General features: G+C 44.8%; 2 protein-coding genes across 9 annotated transcripts in view; one reads left to right on the forward strand and one right to left on the reverse strand.

The window, feature by feature from the left end:
- Positions 1-341: 341 nt before the first annotated feature.
- Positions 342-12,605, reverse strand: LOC126486734 (zinc finger protein 585A-like). Of its 8 annotated transcripts, none has more exons than XM_050119166.1 (6): positions 12,414-12,604; positions 9,260-9,461; positions 8,859-8,966; positions 7,623-7,782; positions 5,879-6,005; positions 342-3,911 (listed from the first exon to the last, which is right to left on the reverse strand). In XM_050119166.1, the coding sequence occupies exons 5-6, from the start codon at positions 5,988-5,990 to the stop codon at positions 1,573-1,575; spliced, it is 2,451 nt and encodes an 816-aa protein (XP_049975123.1). In that variant the 5' UTR covers positions 5,991-6,005; positions 7,623-7,782; positions 8,859-8,966; positions 9,260-9,461; positions 12,414-12,604; the 3' UTR covers positions 342-1,572. The 8 variants fall into 8 exon arrangements, with proteins under 8 accessions (XP_049975123.1, XP_049975122.1, XP_049975121.1 ...); XM_050119165.1 differs by having other exon boundaries at positions 8,859-8,970; XM_050119164.1 differs by lacking the exon at positions 8,859-8,966.
- A 4,290-nt stretch (positions 12,606-16,895) lies between these two features.
- LOC126486749 (zinc finger protein 383) overlaps positions 16,896-19,829 on the forward strand; it is a 22,609-nt gene continuing 19,675 nt past the window's right edge. The window contains exons 1-2 of the mRNA XM_050119204.1: positions 16,896-17,032; positions 18,021-18,085. Coding sequence (XP_049975161.1) covers positions 18,059-18,085 — 27 coding nt within the window. The 5' untranslated portion in view covers positions 16,896-17,032; positions 18,021-18,058. The remainder of the gene's footprint in view (positions 17,033-18,020; positions 18,086-19,829) is intronic.

The following is a 19,829-nucleotide window of genomic DNA, read 5'->3' on the forward strand; positions in this document are numbered from 1 at the left end:
TGCCTCCCAAGTGCAGGGATTAAAGGCACCACCCAGTGAACAGAAAGTAATTACTGGTGTAGGGTACGAAGGTCAGCCAAAAACAAACCCTAACCCTGAAACCAGAGCCAAAGAAACACACCCTGATCCTGAGACCAGAGCCAATTGGCCCTGAAATCAGAGCCAAAAGGCTAAAAGGGACCAATGAAACCGGAGCCAAAAGATTAAAAAGGGCCAGCAAAAGAAACACACTTTGGCCATGAAACCCGAGTCAAAGAAACACACTCTGCCCTGACCAACTCAGCAAAACAAACAAACAAACAAAAAACAGCCAATCCCTGAGCACGAAATCAACCTCCCTGAGCACAAAACCATCCAATCTCTGAGGTTGTCAAGCTCAGGGACTGAAACCTGACCAATTCCCACCTTGAAAAACTCCACCCCTAAGAAGCCCTAAATAAGTCCTATACCTGTTCAGTTGGGAGTTGCCCTTTTCCACCCCAGCAGAGGCAGCCAAACTTCTGGATTTCGCCCTCCCAATAAATCTCCTGAAAAAGGTTTAGGGGATGACCTTCTTTCTCTGGAGTAGTTTTGCCAGAGCACGAGCAGAACTGCTACATTCTGTGGGGGAACTCCCCTAGCAGAGTGGGGCAGGACTGCTACATTCCTTGGGGAAGCCATCAGAACAACGTTGTAGGTGTCCTGGCTTCCAGCAGCCAGGATACCTTTCCCTTCGGAGTTATAGATACTGCTTCCGACAACCAGGATGCATTTCTCTTCAGAGCTGTAACACTCAGAGGTATAGCCTGGCTTCTAACAGCCAGGATACTTTTCCCTTTTGAGCTGTAGGTATAACCTGGCGTTTGATGGCCAGGGTAATCCTTCCCTCCAGAGCTGTGACACTGACAACTGGTACCTTATGAAGTGGGTTACAGGTCCTGGTATAAATGGCAATGAGAATCCACTTACACTCTGAAGTTTTTGTTAGTATATGTTTTTATTGTGGTCTTTCTCATTTTTGAGATAGGGTCTTACCCTGTAGCTTAGACTAGCCTTGAAGTCATGGTGACCCTTCTGCCTCTGCCCTTCCAAAGGCTGGAATTAGAGACATGAAATGCCATGCCCCATCATGTAGTATATGTCTCTCAACAGAAGTACTGGGTATGCATAAATATGTTAGATTCAACCAAGAATGCAAACACACCCACAGGTCTGTTAATGTTTGCAACAAATAACTGACAGAAAAAAGACTTGCTATCATGTGTATTATATGGTTTCATCATTCAATTAGTTGGCACTATATCTATCCCAACAGTATTCTCATTAACATGGTTAACACAGTCGTCCTTGTGAAGAACTTGGTAAGTGTTCCACTGAATTTCTTCATGAGAAAGTTTCTATTGTATCAAATGGATGCAGTTTCTTCTTGGCATGTAGAAAGGTCCTTCTCTGGGTCCTTTTCTGAGCAGTAATGTGTTGCACTGTCACTTACGTTACAATAATTTTTACTTACAATAATATACATAGCATCCCATTTCACAGAAACAACAATTACAGTAAGACAAGACCTCAGTGAGTTTTTCCTCATAATGTTTAAGTGTGAATACTCTGATGCACACTGAGCACTGACTTCTGAACAAAGCCTTTTCCACAGACTACACACTTATAAGGTTTATCTCCACTGTGTGTTGTTTGGTGTTTATTTAAGTTGGACCTATCAGTGAAGGCCTTCCCACATTCAGAACACACGTAAGGCTTCTCTCCTGTATGAATTCGCTGATGCACTTGAAGCTGTGATTTCTTAGTGAATGATTTCCCACAGTCACTACACTCATAAGGCTTCTCTCCAGTATGAATTCTATGATGTGTAATCAACTCTGACTTCTGTCTGAAGGTCTTCCCACATTCCGAACAGACGTAGGGTTTCTCCCCTGTGTGAGTTTTTTGGTGCTTACTGAGATTTGACCTGCCACTAAAGGCTTTCCCACACTCAGCACACACATAAGGTTTCTCACCTGTGTGGATTGGCTGGTGCACCAGGAGCTGAGATTTAGAAGTAAAGGACTTCCCGCAGTCATTGCATTCATAAGGTTTCTCTCCGGTATGAATTCTTTGATGAGTGATGAAGTTTGACTTTCGGATGAAAGCTCGCCCACATTCAGTACACACGTAGGGTTTCTCCCCTGTATGAATTTTCTGATGCACAATCAGTATTGATTTCTGATTGAAGGCTTTTCCACATTCGTGGCATTCATACTGTCTCTCTCCAGTATGAATTTTCTGGTGTATATTGAGGTGTGACTTCTGGGTAAAGGCTTTCCCACAGGTACTGCAGCTATATGGTTTCTCTCCGGTATGAATTCTCTGGTGTATCATCAGGTCTGACCTCTGAGTGAAGGCCTTTCCACACTTTGAACATACATAGGCTTTTTCTCCTGTATGTGTTTTCTGATGTGTGATGAGATTTGACCTGTTAGTGAATGCCTTCCCACATTTACTGCACACGTAAGGTTTTTCTCCTGTGTGAATTCGTTTGTGTACATGGAGTTGGGACCTGGACGTAAAGAGTTTTCCACAGTGACCACATTTATAAGGTTTTTCTCCAGTATGGATTATCTGGTGTGCAACCAAGTGTGCCTTTTGGATGAAAGCCAGCCCACATTTCATGCACACATATGATTTTTCTCCTGTATGGATTCTTTGGTGCACTGTGAGAGCTGACTTCTGGGTGAAGGCTTTTCCACAGTCACTACACTGATAAGGTTTCTCTCCGGTGTGAATTCTCTGGTGAATGATTAATTCTGACTTGTAGGTAAAGGCCTTCCCACATTCTGTGCAGACGGAAGATTTCTCTCTCACTTGAGCTTTTTTAAGTGCAATGAGGTTGGAACTACCATTGAAGATTTCCCCATACTCAGCAGACAGATAGGGCCTCACTCTTGTGTGAATTCGCTGGTGGACCTGGAGCTGTGACTTGGAAATGAAGGACCTTCCACAGTTAGTGCACTCATATGGCTTTTCTCCTGTGTGAATTCTGCGGTGTGCAGCCAAGTGTGTCTTCTGGATGAAAGCCTGTCCACACTCGATACATATATAGGATCTCTCTCCTGTATGGATCTTCTGGTGCATCTTGAGTGTGGACTTCTGTGTGAAGGCTTTGCCACACTCAGTGCATGCATGATGTCTCTCTCCTGTGTGGATTTTCTGATGGATAATGAGGTCTGAGTTGTAGGAGAAGCCTTTCCCACACTCACTGCATTCAAAGAGCTTTTCTCCAGTGTGAAACCGCTTATGTCTGAAGAGAGAAGAGACTTGGAAAAAGGACTTTCCACAGTCATTGCATTTATAGGGTTTCTCTCTAGTATGGGTTTTCTGATGTGTAATGAATTCTGGCTTTTGTGAAAATGCCTTCCCACATTCAACACATACATAAAGTTTTTCTCCTGTATGAGATTTCATATGTACTTTGAACTGTGACTTCTGGGTGGAGAGCTTTCCAAATTCAGCACATTCATATGAATTCTCTCCAATATAAATTTTCTGATATTGATAAGGTACTTGTTCATAATTGAGGGCTTTTCCACATTGATTTTGGTCCCATAATTTCTTTCCTGTTACAGTATGCTCAGCATTGGTATAAGATGAATTTTTATCATATTCAGTAATCTTTTTAATTCTCTCTGGCCCGTTATTTTCATTATGACTCTGTAATTCTAAATTATGCTTCAGATCATTCCCAAGTGAGTCACACTGATGGGGTCTTTTGGGGGGCAGAACAATGTATGGGTTCACATGAATTATTTTTCTAATGACCTTAGGTCCACAACGACTCTTTGTATCCAGTGTCTTCTTGATGAAGATAACATCACTTGCCGACTTATTTTCTATTTGCTGACAGGTCTCTTTCTGGCCACCAGTTTGCTGCAATTCTTCTGGAATGAAATATGAGAAAGCATCATGTAACGCATCTTCTTGCTCAATGTGAAACATGCTATTTTAGTTTGCAGTCCAGCTAGAAACAGCTACAGCTAGCAGAGGTTACATGGCGTGGTGCAAATGGCTCACCCAGGATGAGCACAGAGACATGATGAAAAAGGTTGTGGTGGACATGAAACATCCAGGTACACAAAACATCAGTTAGAGGAAATAATTAGATACATGTATTATGTACAAGCAGATGTGAACAAAATAAAGCAAAGAACAAGGTAACACAGAGCAAACTAGCATGTCTATACAGTTAAATAGCTCAAATTTATTTTAGACCTCATAACATGGATGATTTTTAAATGTTTCCATTATACAGAGGGAGGAGGATGTGGGCAAAAGAGAGAAAAGGATATACAAACTCCATATCGTAAGTCTAAAACAGAAGATTATAATTAAATGCAGGCCTCATCAGTAAAGTACAAAACAGCAGCAATGCCGGGCAGTGGTGGCGCACGCCTTTAATTCCAGCACTCGGGTGGCAGAGGCATGCAGATATCTGTGAGTTCAAGGCCAGCCTGGTCTATGAGAGTTAGTTTCTAGGACAGGCTCCAAAGCTACAGAGAAACCCTGTTTCAAAAAAAAAAAAAAAAAAAAACACCAAACAAAACCAAACAAACAAACAGCAGCAACAGAAAAAAAATCAAGTAACCAGGAAGAAAGACCAGGTCATATGTGGACTCACTCAGGCAGCATTAAGATGAAGCTTGGTAAAGGGTGATTAATAGTGTCAAACACAGCAGACAGATACTCCTTAGGTTCAGTGAGAAGGATTCTCAAATCATAAGCTAGAGGAAAGGCAAGGTAAGCTGGGAAGCAATGAGAAATCTCATGTAGTAGCCACAAAAAAAGCAGGAGGAGCTGGGGTGGAGATATGGTTCTGAAGCAGCTCACAGGAAAAGAAGAAAATGGGATGTAGGAGTATAAATGTGTATATCACAAAGTAATTATGACAGAAAGATTCATAAATACCTGTGTATATAAATAAAGACTAAGGCCATGGAAAGGTGTGAGGAAAAAAGTCAATTAAAAAATAAAAGTAAGGGGGTTGGGGATTTAGCTCCGTGGAAGAGCGCTTGCCTAGCAAACACAAGGCCCTGGGTTCAGTCCTCAGCTTCAGAAAAAAAAAATAAAAGAAAAGAAAAAAAGAATGAGGTAGATTAGCACACACTCTAGAATCTATAAAGTTAAGAAGACAACCCGAGCAGAAGGCATTCAGTTACTTGAGAAGTCAGTGTTAAGGGTCCTCAATCAAGCATACAAGAAATGTAGAACTTCCCAGAAGTCACCTTAACAGCATTCCTAAGGTGTCAATCCTGCTCCAGATGGCTGAGGTTTTCTCTCTTGTCTTTTCTGAGGATCCCTTGCCTCCCACCTACACAGGGCTGACATGGGCTCTCATTTTGCAATGCCCATGTCTCCTTTCCCTTGCTCCAGCACGAAAACCTCTGTCTTGGGAACCTGATATCCTGTTCACAGAAAACAATAAAGGACTGGGCCCAACTACTTATGTTTCAGAGTCCGATCTGTTGGGTCTTAGTGTGTAACGAGAGTTTGTTCTTAAGTAGCCACAGATCTCTATGAACAGAGCCATCCTGAGAGTGCACAAAGGAGAAAGAGAACCCTGTTGCAGGGCTGGGGAGATGCTCAGCCATTGTGGGCACTTGTTCTTGACTTGGTTCACAGCAGCCACACTGGGCACTCACTCACTATAGTGAATGTGATGCCCTCTTCTGGCCTCCAAAGGTACTGCATTTCCATGCGTGTGAAATAAAGAAAATAAACAAATCTTAAAAGAATCCTAGTCAAACACAGACAAAAACCATGACATATTCAAGACACCTCACAGCGGCATCCAACTGAGAACAGAATACGCTCAGTGAGACTTGGTTACAGACAAGGGCACTCTGCTTACCTACTGAGCGCAGGTGACTGTAGGTCTCCTGCATCACGTCCCGGTAGAGGCTCCTTTGGTGGGGGTCTAGGTGCTGCCATTCGTCTCTGCTGAAGTCTATAGACACATCCATGAAGGACACTGACCTCTGTAAGAGCAAAGTCCTGTTCAGTGTAAACAGACTCGGGGGCGCGTGGAGAAACATAGTTAGAAATGAGGAATACAGATTGTGTTTTTGTCTTTCGCTCATTTGTAAAAGTCCCTGGAGAGCAATGCCAGAGCAATGGTCAAGGAGAAACACTGACACTCATCTCACGGCCAACACAACAAATAAACTACGACATGTTGGTGGAAACAAGCAAAGAAGATTGCTGAGGACATCAGAGGAGCCACAGGAACCCCAGAGTACAGAAAACCAGGATGGTTAATTCAGCCAACTGGACACAATTTAGAATCGTAGGAAGAGAGCATCAGTGAGGGGCTGTCTAGACCACAGGGCCTATGGGAGAGTGTCTTGATTATGTCAGTTGGTATGGAAAGCCCACTGGGGTCTGCACCATTTCCTAAGTAGGAGATCCTGAGCTGCATTAGTGGGGGGCAGAGCGAGGGGGCTGAGCACAAGCATGCATGCATTCTCTTTGCTCCTGACTGGAGAGGTGCTCAGCTGTGTCGAGTTCCTGCCACTGTGACATCCCATGACAGTAGCCTGGAACTGTGAGCCAAGTTAACCCTTCATCTATTATGTTGTTTTTGTGAGGTTTCTTTTTTCTCTTTTAGCCATAGAAATAGGAAATGAAACTAGGGCAGAAGTCTACATCTTCAGTCCTACGGTTCCCTGCAGGCCTCACAGGTCTAAGCACAGTGAGGGACTTGCTTGGAGACTACACGGTTATTCTTTCCAAACAGAGCTGACACTGTGTCTTGTCCCCTGTGGTTCATGCAAAAGTCGTATTGCACCACCTTGCTGGGTATAGCTTGTTCCAGGGGTCTGAGTTCAGCCCTTGAAAGACAGGGTGTGGTAGACAAATTGGAGAGGCAGACTGGAAGGTTTTTACAGTAGTTTGCTGCCATAGGAGAATATAACAGAGCTATCTGGGGGACAGTGGGCCACCAGACAGATGGGTCAGAGTTGATCTTTGTTTATTTTTATTTATTGGGAAATAAATACTGTAATTTTTTGTATACTATTATCATCAGTAAGATCCAGCCATCATCATTTCAGGTGGTTGTCAAATTCCCACTCCTAAATATGCAGCTGTAGACTCTTCCTTCCTCCTTTCCTTTCCTTTCCTTTCCTTTCCTTTCCTTTCCTTTCCTTTCCTTTCCTTTCTTTCTTTCCTTCCTTCCTTCCTTCCTTCCTTCCTTCCTTCCTTCCTTCCTTCCTTTCAAGATAGGGTTTATCTGTGGAGTCCTGGCTGTCCTGGAACTCGCTCTGTAGACCAGGCTGGCTTTGAACTCATAGAAATCTACCTGCCTCTGCCTCCTGAGTATTGGGATTAAAGGCGTGCAACACCAATGCTGGGCTTGTAGGTTTCTTGTTATTCTTATTTCTGAGCAGATTTTCTCCCATTCCTTTATTTTTAAATAAGAAAAGCAGTTGCTGACAGATAGGCCTGGAACTATCAAGTGGGCTTCAGTGTTGCTAGGAGCTGGACTGATAGGATTATCCAGATCATGGTACTCTCTGTGGTGTTACACACACACACACACACACACACACACACACACACACACTCATAGGCAGTCAACATTAAAGAAGACTCACTGTCTGGCCACTGGGACAGAAGACTGCTATGGAATATTCCTTTACACTGTGTGTCACTATGTCGCTTATATATGTCGCTATGATTGGTTTAATAAACAAGCTGACTGGCCAATAGCTGAACAGTGTGTTTGAGACCAGCTGCAGGACAGGAAAACTCCACCTACAGAAGACAAAACCAAAATATGTTGTGGGATATTTTGATCACACTCTGACACTCCCGAGACTGCCAATATAGTTTATTTTGAATCAGATGACAGAGCTAGCTAGTAGCTAACCAAAATTAGCCATAGAGCTTTTGGAGGACTGAGGATATATAGAGAGACACAGGAAATAGTAAGGAGGGGATGAGAGAAAGGCTCAGTCCTTTTGGATCAAGGAAGGAGAGAGACTGGAGGTCACTGATTGCTTCTCCGTCATTTCTGTGATCAATCAGGTTCTTACCCTGGTATCTGACTCCCAAGTTTTTATTGATAAAGAATATTTAGATAAACACTTGAAAGACCATTCTTTAATTATGCCTAAGCAGACAGAAATCACAGCACTATTCAACTGCAAAGCAATAACCGTCCTCTTATTCCCACCAATACGGATGACTGTTACTTCTTAATCCTGGCATAGCAGTCAGTCCTGGCTCCCGTCTGACATACAATGACTGAGACATCCAAAGCTGAAACTGCCCATCAGAACAGAAATGTCTTTAATATTCAGCTGAGACTTGCTATTTGTGGTCAAAGCCTGAAATGAAATCCTACCCTTTCTTAGAGATCAGAAAAAGACTTTTTTTTCCCTAGGGAAGAATGTTATTCACAAGATGCTCTGTATTTACCAACATTTAAAAACAAACTGCAGTGTGTGTCCAGCACACTAACTACTATTTTTGAAATCAGAAGAAAAAAGTAGTTGTTTTCAGGTATATAATGAAGCGAATAACCCATGGCAAACAATGTAAACTGGCCATCTACACTCGGTGACAGGGGCATGCAGAGAATGAGGTGGATGAGCCACCGTTCATCTTTCCCCTGCGAGCCTTTCCACAGAGGAATTTTTGGTGTTGCTTTTGGCTCCCCATATCTGAACTAATAGACACTGCCTATGCAAAAGAACTGAATCATTCCTAACAAACTATCACTGTATCACCAGAGGGATAAGACCTTCAACACTAATGAAAAAGACAAACATCAAGTGCTACGCAAATGAATATTAAAAAACTAAAAGCTGGGCAGTGGAGGCACATACCTTTAATCCCAGAACTTGGGAGGCAGAATCAGGAGGATCTCTGTGAGTTCAAGGCAAGCCTCGTCTACACAGGAAGTTCCAAGCCAGCCAGGGCTGCATAGTGAGATTCTGTCTTTAAAAAAAAAAAAATAAATAAATAAACCACAAAAAAAGCCCAAAAAGCAAAAAGCAAAACAAACAAACAAAACCAAGAGTCTTTCATCATGCTCCACCCTCCGGCCTCTGAAGCCAGGGACACTTGCCCGGGTGTTTCTTAAGTTTATGGTAGAAAGATCAAAATTTGCTTCCTTAGAGTTTGGTTGCCTCCTGTGGCCTATCTGCTCTTCCTCTGAGACTCTAGCAATAAATCAGAGGCAACTATTTTGTGGAGGAAGTCCCACCCCGGGATTCCTCCTGCTGACCTCACACGAGCTTCCAAGATCCCCTGGTGCCGAAGGTGTTGAAGAGCAGTTGCCTGACATGGCCCCCCTGGGTCTCGACCCTGTTCTCTCCGCAGCCAGAAGCTTACTGGTTCTCTATGAAATCAGTCAGAGATGTATGGACGAAGTCATCTGAAGTCTGGCGGAAGATCTTGTAAGGAGCCCCACAGAGATACCAAGAAACCTGGAAAGATTGAGTCCTTAGTCCTTAGTCATTCACCACAGAAACACATCTTGGGCATCTGAAGGTACTAGAAACTACAGAGCGGTGTTCCTCAACCGGTGGGTCACAACCCCTTGGGATTAAAAACCCTTTCATAGGGGTTACCTAAGGCCACTGGAAAAAACAGATATTTATATTATGATCTCTAACAGTAGTGAAATTACAGTTATGAAACAGCTACAGAATTAATTTTATGGTTGGGGTCACCATAACACGAGGAGCTGTATTAAAGGTCACAGCGTTAAGAAGGCTGAGAACCACTGGTCTAGAGGAATTGTCAAAATACAGTTAAGTCGCACACCCCCTGGCTTTGCTCCTGCAGGTCTAACTAGTCCCCAGAGCGATCCTGGGTTGTTGTACCACAGGGACTAACTCAGTACACAGTGCTGGGAGAGTAGGAAATTTAGAAAATCTGGGCCTCGGGAGACATCCTAGAGAGTAAAAAGAACCTACTACCTGACAACCCAAGCTCCAGCCCCAAGACCCACATGGTGAAAGGAGAGAAATGGCCTGTGCAGTTTGTCCTCCCTCCCCCACGCACACCATGGCATGTGCTCAGGCACACTAACACACATTACATAAAGGCAAACATCTTAAAATAGACATCAAAATGTAAAGACAACATAACCAAAAGAAGTAAAACACATATACCAAGTGTACTCAAGACATTGATTCTGGAATTGGCGCTGCTAACTGGCTGCCACCCGGAAAAAATCATCGCACGCTGTGCAGAGCACAAACTCAGGCAGGTCTGAAAATTTAAATACATGCACTTTCAGATGCCCCAAAAGTATTGCAAGTATTCTGGAGTCCGCACTGCGCACCACCGTGCCATGGGCACGTGCTACAGCTGGCTCACCCCAGATTAGAGAAACAACAGCCGAAGACAGAATCACCTAAGTCCAAACTAGTGAGACCGATGAGTCCCCGGGGCTCGCTTACACAGTACAGGGGAAGGGTTACTGAAAAGAGCAATGGTGACCCCCAAACAGCTACATCCTTCATGGATGACAACCTCATGGGAGCTGCATCACGAAGTCCTGCTTTTAACTAATCTAACCTTCCACTTCTTATATATAGTAGCACATCTCGAGATTCCTTTCCTAGAGACTCTCAACAGCGCCATGACATTCCCACGGACCTATCACTCAGTCTTGCTCTAGTGTCAGAATCTGGAGCAAAGTCCAAGACGGTATCTAGTTATGCACGGAGGAAGAAGCTTCCATCCATCACACACATACGATGAACTGAAGATATAAAAGATGGCACGCATTTCTGAGCAGACCACATCATATGATAAAATATGCCATCATGGGGAAGGGGGAGCAAGACAACTCAGATGGTAAAGACACTTGCCACCAAGCCTGATGGCTCTAGTTTGACCTCAGGGGACCATGTAGTAGAAAGAGAGAACCAGCTCCCATGGGTTGTTCTCTGACTTCCACACTTGTGACATGGCAAGTCTGTGCTGCCCTGGAACACAAACAAATAGCTTTAACACACACATACATAATGAGTGTGTGTGTGTGTGTGTGTGTGTGTGTGTGTGTGAAGCTATAGCTCAGAGGTAGAACATTTGCTTAGCATGCTTGAGGTTCTGGGTCCAACACCTCCCCCCCAAAAAAGAAAGACAAAGAAAAAAGATGCCACAAAATTGAAATAAAGATATATATTATTGGGCTGGAGAGTGGTTAAGAGTACTGCCTACTCTTCCAAAGGTCCTGAGTTCAATTCCCAGCAACCATCTTTAATGAGATCTGGTGCCCTCTTCTGGCCTGCAGGCAGAGTACTGAAAATACTGTATACATAATAAATAAATAAATCTTTTAAAAAAAGGTATGTATTATTTTTATCAAGAGACTAATAGCTTCTTTCTAATAAAAAAAATCTAGCAATTGCTTTTAAAAACCCAAGGGGTAAAAATTGGACAAACCATAGAAAACTTGCAAAAAGGAAAGGCATTTGGGAAATTAAGTTATTTCACAAAATGAAGATGGACACTTGAATTGCTATAATATCCCCGGAGCTATTTAGTCATACCCATTATTAAAAATAGTGGCGCAAGCCTTTAATCCCAGCACTCAGGAGGCAGAGGCAGGCAGATCTCAGTGAGTTCAAGGCCAGCCTGGTCTACAGAGCTCTAGAATAGCTAGGGCTACACAGAGAAGCCCCATCTCGAACACCCCCCCCCCGCAAATACTCGTAAGTGGAGGGGGGCAGTAAGGGCTGGTAAGATCAAAACACAATGTATACATATGGAGAATTTTCAAATAATAGGTAAATGTATTATGTAAAAATATACATGTGTTGGTAACAATACACTTATAGCAATATATACCATCCCCCACAACTAAGCAGACAAAAAAATCTGTATGGTCATATGATATATTAAAATATATGCTTATTATACCACAATACAACTAATTAAAAGAACGAATTATTTTTATGTAATAGATGTGACATTTATGAAAAGTGATTATGGCATAGGCCATAAAGTATTTTTCAACTCGACCCACTACCCAGAGACATTTGAAACAAGAAATTCACTTTAAAATGACTCCTGGATCAAAGAAAACAAATTTAAAAAAGAAAGCCAATTATATTTGAACAATAATAAAGAGAACTCTACAGAACAAAGGTCGCAAATCCTTTACATTAAAGAAGGCTATAAATTAATGAGCTAAACTTTCAGACTAGAAAGCAAACAGATAACAGACGCCACGGTCTCACGGGTCACTCAGCACAGTCCCGCTCGTCCCTCACACCCGTTACCCGCCCACCCTTCCACCGCCAAACTCCCATTATTGACCGGAGAAATCCTCCCAGGGACAACCATCATCCCGCAGTCACCACGGCAACACCGCCTAACACCCACGCACACTACTGACGCCACAAATTCTAGCTGAAACCAACCGGAATCATTCCCGAAGACTTCTTGTTATTAACAGAATCCACAACAGAAATACTCAACAGCGGCAGCGCGGGCCAGAAACCACCTTCCGGAACTACGGCCACTTCCGGTCTTCCAAAAAATGTCCTCCCGGGCTATTATTAGTGCGCATGCCCTGCGTTACCTGGGCAGCTAGAGAAAACCAAGGCGTGCTCGCACGCACGGACACACACACACACACACACACACACACACACACACACACACGTGTAGCTTCAAGAGGCTCTGCATACGATTCCTTAATTGGCCCGGAGAACATGGCCGCGCCCACACTTATTCGTGTAGGCCGCCATCTTTGAAGTTTGCCCATTCCGTACAGCAAAGGAATCCAGGCCGATTTCACAGAATGAGCTAAAGAATTATCAGGTAGATAGAGTGCTGTGACCTTTGTATGTGCATCATCCAAGAGGAAGAAGGTACTCGACATGGGATCATGTTATATTCTGTTATATTTAGAATCCTAGTTGCCATGCTGAATAAAGCGCCATCTGCTGGAAGAAACCGGAGGGTACAGGGGATCCCGAACAGACAAAAACGTTTAAGAGTGGGCTGGAGGGAGAAACCACTGGGAATGAGGGAGAAACCAAGGTGGTACAGTCCGCTCTATAGAAAAAAATCATTCATGAAAAAGGTTGACAGTTCAGGATGGAAATCTGCTCCGGAGAGAAACCCCAACAACCGAGGGAGGCGTCAGAATCAGGATCACAAGCAACTGGAAGAGTGTTAAAAATTTTTTTTTTTTTTTTTTTGCTTTTTCGAGACAGGGTTTCTCTGTGGTTTTGGACCCTGTCCTGGAACTAGCTCTTGTAGACCAGGCTGGTCTCAAACTCACAGAGATCCGCCTGCCTCTGCCTCCCAAGTGCTGGGATTAAAGTCGTGCGCCGCCACCGCCCGGCGAGTGTTAAAATCTTTAATGAGAAACGACATTGGGAAATAGGGTACAAGCTGGGGTCAGTCCTGTGGACTATACCACAACGGAGGGGAGCAGTGGCAGTGTCCTGAAGGAAGCAGTGGAGTGCAGGCGTGAAGTCCAGTCTTCTGTGATCTTCCATCTAACCACCTTCAGTAACGTAGCAGTTGCCCCAGAGGGACAGAGAGCAGAGACTCAGAGAAACACAGGATAGAGGACAAGGGAGACGGAGGGGAGGACAGGGGGGAGGGAACACAAGGGAAGGGGCAGGGGTATTTGTCACAGAGGGACAAAGGATTGCCTCTGGGTAGAGGGGAGGCAGATGTGGCACATAGGTTTATAAAGGTAAAAGGGGAAACCTCGTGTTAGGATGAAGTGTTTACTTTTAATTGGGCATCTTAATTAGGTGAGCCAAAAGAGGCTTTTGATTCCTGGACTTTAATACTTCGATATAGTCAGCCTCAGAAGGAGGAAGTGGTCAAATAAGGGAACAGACCTTGGTAGCTAGCTTTAGAACTGTAATCTAACAGTTTTTAGCAAGGCAGAGGGAAGGGGGTGGGGAGAGAAGGGCAAGGCCTGCCAGGCCCTGTTTGCTAGGCCTAGGGTAGCTAGAGCCCTTAAGTAGTTTAATGCCAGGGATGATGGCTCACACTTAAAGTCTCAGGACTTCGGAGGATGGGGCACCAGGCCAGGCTGAGGTATACATAGAAGGTAGGGGGATGGGGGAGGAGGAAAGAAAGAACTTAAGATGGCCACCATGTGACTAAAAGCACCAAAATTCAAAAGTAATTGGTAGATAGCAATGTCCTTTCTGTGTAAAGGAAGCCTTAATGCAATACCATGGCTCTCTAAATAGGTAAGTAAACTCAAAGACTAACCAGAGAGGCCGAGGTGGTGGCTCAAGCCTCAAATACTTAGACAGGTTTTGCCATGACAGGCAGCTCACAAATCTTTCTATAAATTCTAGGTGATCTGGCTCCCCCTTTTGGCCTGTGCAGGCACTGCAGTAATATATGAATTCACACACACACACACACACACACACACACACACACCACACACACCAAATCTTTAAAAAAAAAAAAAAGGCTGACAATAGTTTTAATGGTAATGGAACAAATAAAACTTTCTTACATTGCTGGTGAAATTAAATAGTATGACCACTTTGTAAAACAGTCTGGTAGTTCCTTACAAAATTCAATATTTGCTTATAAGATTCACTGACTCTACTACCACATATCTCCTAAGTTAAGTGGACGCACATGCTTATAGAAAGAACTGCAAGCAGATGTCTGCTTTATTCAAATCAGCTAATCTGGAGAGGAGGGAAATATCCATCAGTGACTGGACATGCAAGCTCAGACACAGAATTCATAAACGGGATATCATTCAGCAAAGAAAAGAAATGCTTAAGAAGAAAAGAGTATATTTGAGTCCCATAAACACCTTGCCAAAACCAAAGTAAAAAAGTATACCTACTATGTAATTCCATTTACGTATTGGAGACTGGATCTCCCTATATAGCTCTGGATGTTCTGGAACTCCAAACTCACTGTGTGGACCAGGCTGGCCACTATCTCACAGAGATCAGCCTGCCTCAGTTTCCATGTGCTGGGATTAAAGGTGTGCCACCACCGCCCAGCAACTTGTGTTTCATTTGTAAGGAACTCTTCATGAAGAATACCTCACTTATTCTGTGGATGCCCACAGAAAACCAGGGTGGGGCTTGATGTATAAAAATAATCCAGGCAGAGTCAGGTGGTGGTGGCGCACGCCTTTAATCCCAGCACTCAGGAGGCAGAGGCAGGTGGATCTCTGTGAGCTCAGGACCAACCTGATCCACAGGTGTTAGGCATTTCTTTATGGTTTATTAAAATCCCACGTAAAAATGTTAAAGAACAAAAGGGGAACCTGAGCCGAATCGCAAGCCACCACCAACCCCTGCCATTGCTCATTTACAGCTCAAAAAGGCTGCAGACTTCACGCTCCGCCTCTTCTCTCAGTATCAGTCCATCCCCAATATAAACCCCGCCTCTGAACCAAAAAACTCTTCTGAATTGGCTAGCGGACATGAGCAAGTTCCAGACAGCCAGGGCCACACAGAAACAAAAAACAAGCAAACAAGGTCTAGGTCGTAAATATGATGCCGGTGCTATATATTCATGTTGAGTCTCGTCAAACAGCTCACTGTTAAGTTAGTGCATTCCTGGCCGGAGAGGGGGCCCGTGACGAAGAGTACTTTCTCTTCTCGCAGAGGACATAAAGTCAGGTCCCACCACCTACATGGTTGCTCACAACCCTTTGTAAATCCAGTTCCCGAAGATCTGATGCTCTCGCCTGGCCTCCACAGCCACCTACTGCGGGAAAGAAGCCTTTTAAAGGTGTGTTTTACAATAAACCCATACGACTGGTGTCTTTTGTTGTAGCGAAATTGTACCTCAGTGGACTTGATTTTTTTTAAAAAATCCAACATAACTATGACTAATAAGGCATCAGAAGGCTCATGCCACACGCACGAGTTCCCGGGTTCAGTTCCCCGTAGCCGCTTTTGCTACACACAACCTAATTGTTTTACTGTTTCAGAGTTGCGCACACATCACTATTTCCTAATTTAAGAATATTTTCGCGGGATAGTGGTGACACAAGCCCTTAATCCCAGCGCTTGGAGGCAGAGGCAGGTGGACTTCTGTGAGTTGGAGGCCAGCCTGGACTACGGAGCTAGCTCCAGGACAGCCTGGGCTGCTACAGAGAGAAAACCTGTCTCGAAAAACAAAAACAAACAAAACATTTTTTTCACTGCAGGGTGAAGCTAACCCTTAGTCCAAACATCTGAGACAGGGAAAGACGGATAAGATGAACTGCAAATCCAGCCAACATAGTGAGTTCCAATCCTGGAGAGATACCCAGACTCTAAACAAACAAACAAATAAATTTGAATAGGAAAAAACTTTTAAAAAAAAAAGAAACTAAACTGTAAAAGAATCCCATGCCTACTCAGGAGCAATCATTCATTCACAATTCTTCCTAAATCTGGCAGTTTTTAATAACTAATATTTATTGTCTTTTTTTTATATGCAACCTAAATGAGTCATATAAACTCTATACTGAGGGAGGCAAAACGGGAGACCTATCGACATCCTAAACATTCTTCCTTCAGTGAGTTCTAACGCCCACAAGCGTCCCAACACTGGGTGTGGTCTTTCAGAAATCACTGAAGCAACTTTGTTCCAGGAGATTAGTGCCACGCACTAGTCCCTAGACTACATTTCCCAGAAACACGTGCGACGACACACAACTTCCGGCGCCAACCTGGCCTCCACTTACTCAGAAAGCAGTGGTTTCCCGAGGTCGGCCCCTTACCATGGAGGGGGCTTGTGTCCAGGATGTCAGCCCTGCGTGTTGTGAGAGTTTCGGTCCCACCTTGTGCCTGTGTTTAGGAAACTTGGGCACGCAATTGCACGTGCGGAGCGAGCCTCTCAACCTGCCTCAGGCGGTGCCCTGGCGGGAATCCGAGAGCGGGCGCCATTTTCCCCGCCAGGTCCCACCGCGGACTACATTTCCCAGAAACTTCCGCGCACTCAAAGCAGCCCCTTCTTTTGCCTGCGGGACCCTCGTTGTCCGGGGACGGGAAAGTGCGCGGGGAGCGGCCTAGACCCTTGTGAGGCTCCGCAGGTGCGACCATGGGTTCTGAAGGGAAATACCAGTTGGTATCCGAGCTGTCAGGCCGGTGGGAGTTAGTCTAGCTGGGTGAACAGTAGCGAGCTCTTGGCTGTGCGTGAGTGTGACCTGAAGTGACCTTAGGGCGCCACGAGTGCGCGGGTGTGATTTTTAAGTTTCTCAGTGAGCATTCTCAGAGCCGTGTGTGATTGATAACTGTACGACCGTGTGTATAAGTGTGTGTGATTGCGTCCCCGTGTGTTTGGACTGATGGTGTGTAACGGCATAATTTGTTTATGAGGGATCTATCAGAGAGTTAGTAATTACGCTCGCAAGACTGTTAACTTGAGGGGGAGATGTGTGTGTGTGTGTGTGTGTGTGTGTGTGTGTGACTGCATATGTTTGAGTGTGATTATGTAACTTTACGTGATATAGTGAGTTGGAAGATGAGTCCCGTTGCCAGGCTGACTGTGTCTCTCTCATGAGGCTGTTGTGTTCTGCTAATTGTGTGTGATTTTGTATAATTCTCATGAGGGGAACTGGAGGGGATTGTCACTATTGTGTGATCCCGCAGTGAGTGTGTTGTGACCATTTGTAGCACCGTGGTTTTCTGTGTTGTATTTTAGGGTTCTGTAACCGTGTGGATGTGGCTGTATTCTCAGGGTAGACGTGTTCCTGTGGCTTCGACCATATGTTGCAGGCTGTTGTTTGGGTTAGGTGTGGGTGTGAGGATATATGGGATCCCCGTGGTGGGTGAGTGACTGCAGCCGTGGTTTGTAGGTGTGGGATGCCTCTGACTGACCAACTGGCTCCAATCTTCTGTTCTGAGACCCCAGTGAGCTAAGGACCAATTCCAGCCTCGGACAACATAGGCTTCGTTCCTTTTCTGACTCTAGGAATATCACGACAGCCTAGATTTCTTCTCCCTGGGTGACAGGTATGCATCCAGGGTGACCTTTTATTAAAAGGCTTAGGCTCTCATGATCCCTTCTTTCTTCCCCAGCTCTGCCCCTCCAGAAGTACCCAGTGGAGAAAAGAGGAATGGCTGTGGACCAAGCCAAATACAAGGTGCACTGGGCTTTCCCTTTTGCTTTTCTCTGGGATGGTCTTGCTTAACACTGACTCATAAAATAACCTGGTTCTTCAGATTTTCCATTCATGAAAATGGTGGGAAACTCTGCATGGACACCCGCCCTGTGTTTGCTCTGACTTCATTCTGTGTAATGGTTACATGTTAATTTAGGAAACAGATAACTTGTAAAGTTTTTGTTTCTTTCCAAACACACATCTCAAACAGGGTTATTTTAAAGAATTTCTGAAACAGAGCTGAGTTAAATTTTCCCTGCACGGCAACAACCTCTGCTCAGTTTCCTTCTCCAGTTATTTTCAAGGGTGGGATCTTTACAGCACCGACCACTGCGTATATTCCCACTAAAAGTTATGCATGGCAGTTGTATAGTTTGGTTGTTGTTTGCTTTGTTTTGTTTTTTGAGACAGGCTGTGTAGGGGAATGTGCTACAATTGTGGAGCTGCAAAGATATCCTGGGACCCCAGGCTGTGCTGAGAGCCCCAGTAGGACAGCTCTGGAGGGGCGGAGCCACAATAGGACAGCTCTGGAGGGGCGGAGCCACAATAGGACAGCTCTGGAGGGGCGGAGCCACAATAGGACAGCTCTGGAGGGGCAGAGCCACAATAGGACAGCTCTGGAGGGGCGGAGCCACAATAGGACAGCTCTGGAGGGGCGGAGCCACAATAGGACAGCCCTGGAGGGGTAGAGTCACAGTAGGACAGCTCTGGAGGGGTAGATCCATAGTAGGACAGCTCTGGAAGCTGGAGCTGCAATGGGACAGCTCAGCCCTCCAGGAAAGGTGTCCTGACTTTATTGGGAAGCCAGGCTTCCTGAATCTGGGGTGCGGTTAGATGTGGTCTCCTGGTAGGATATAGCAATCCTGCTCTTCTGGAGAGCCACTACAGCTGTGCCCTTAAGGGAACATCCGAGCAGAGCTATCAGCTTCTTCTCCAGCCCAAGACATGACTTCTTTTGCTAACACTCTGCTAAAGGGGAAGCCCATGCAGAAATGTAGCGGTCTCCTGCCCCGCTTTGCTCAGTGCAGAAATGTAGCGGTCTCCTGGCCCGCTTTGCTCAGTGCAGAAATGTAGCGATCTCCTGCCCGGCCTTGCTCAGCGCTCATGGAGCTCCCAGCAAAGTTCTGGTCTCTGCTTTGTTCTGGCCCCCGAGGGACGTCCCAGCCAGGTTCTTCTGTTCTTTACCAGTGAATGAAGATTGCCACCCAATACTCTTTTGAGAGAGAGATTTATTTGGGAAAGAGAAGTCCAGGAGAGTGACTGCCTCTGCCAGGGAGGGATAAAAGGTGGCCTCTAACTCAACCAGCAGAGAAGCGTATATAAGGCTTCTTAGGGGCAGGGTTTTCCCAGGGAGAAGAGGGATTGGTTAGTTTTCCCTGCTCAGGGATTGGTTAGTTTTCCCTGCTCAGGGATTGGTTAGTTTTCCCTGCTCAGGGATTGGTTAGTTTTCCCTACTCAGGAGCACAGATGGCTCTGATTTCATGGCCAAACTGTATTTCTATCACTGGTTCTTTTTAGCCTTTTGACTCTAATCTTAGGACCAGGGCATATTTCTTTTACTGGATCTGATTCTAGAGACAAAGTGTGTTTCTTTGGCACTGGTTTCAGAGTCAGGGCACATGTCTTTAGTCCTGGGTTCAGGAATAAAGATGTTTCTTTCCCTGGCTCAGGTTAGATCCAGGGTGTGTTTCTTTCACTGGCTCTGGACTCAGAGTCCAGGTGCTCA

Source organism: Alexandromys fortis, unplaced genomic scaffold (assembly GCF_014885135.2).
Source record: "Alexandromys fortis isolate MF-2015 unplaced genomic scaffold, M_Fortis_MF-2015_v1.1 scaffold_140, whole genome shotgun sequence".
Classification (NCBI taxonomy): domain Eukaryota; kingdom Metazoa; phylum Chordata; class Mammalia; order Rodentia; family Cricetidae; genus Alexandromys; species Alexandromys fortis.

Bases quoted from the DNA above. Each gene is read 5' to 3' on its own strand.
- LOC126486734 (XM_050119161.1), bottom strand. From the start codon at position 6,107: ATGAGCGAAAGACAAAAACACAATCTGTATTCCTCATTTCTAACTATG. The intron at 3,912-5,878 runs GTAAGCAGAGTG...ATTTCATTCCAG, and splicing joins CAGTCACCTGCGCTCAGTAG to AAGAATTGCAGCAAACTGGT.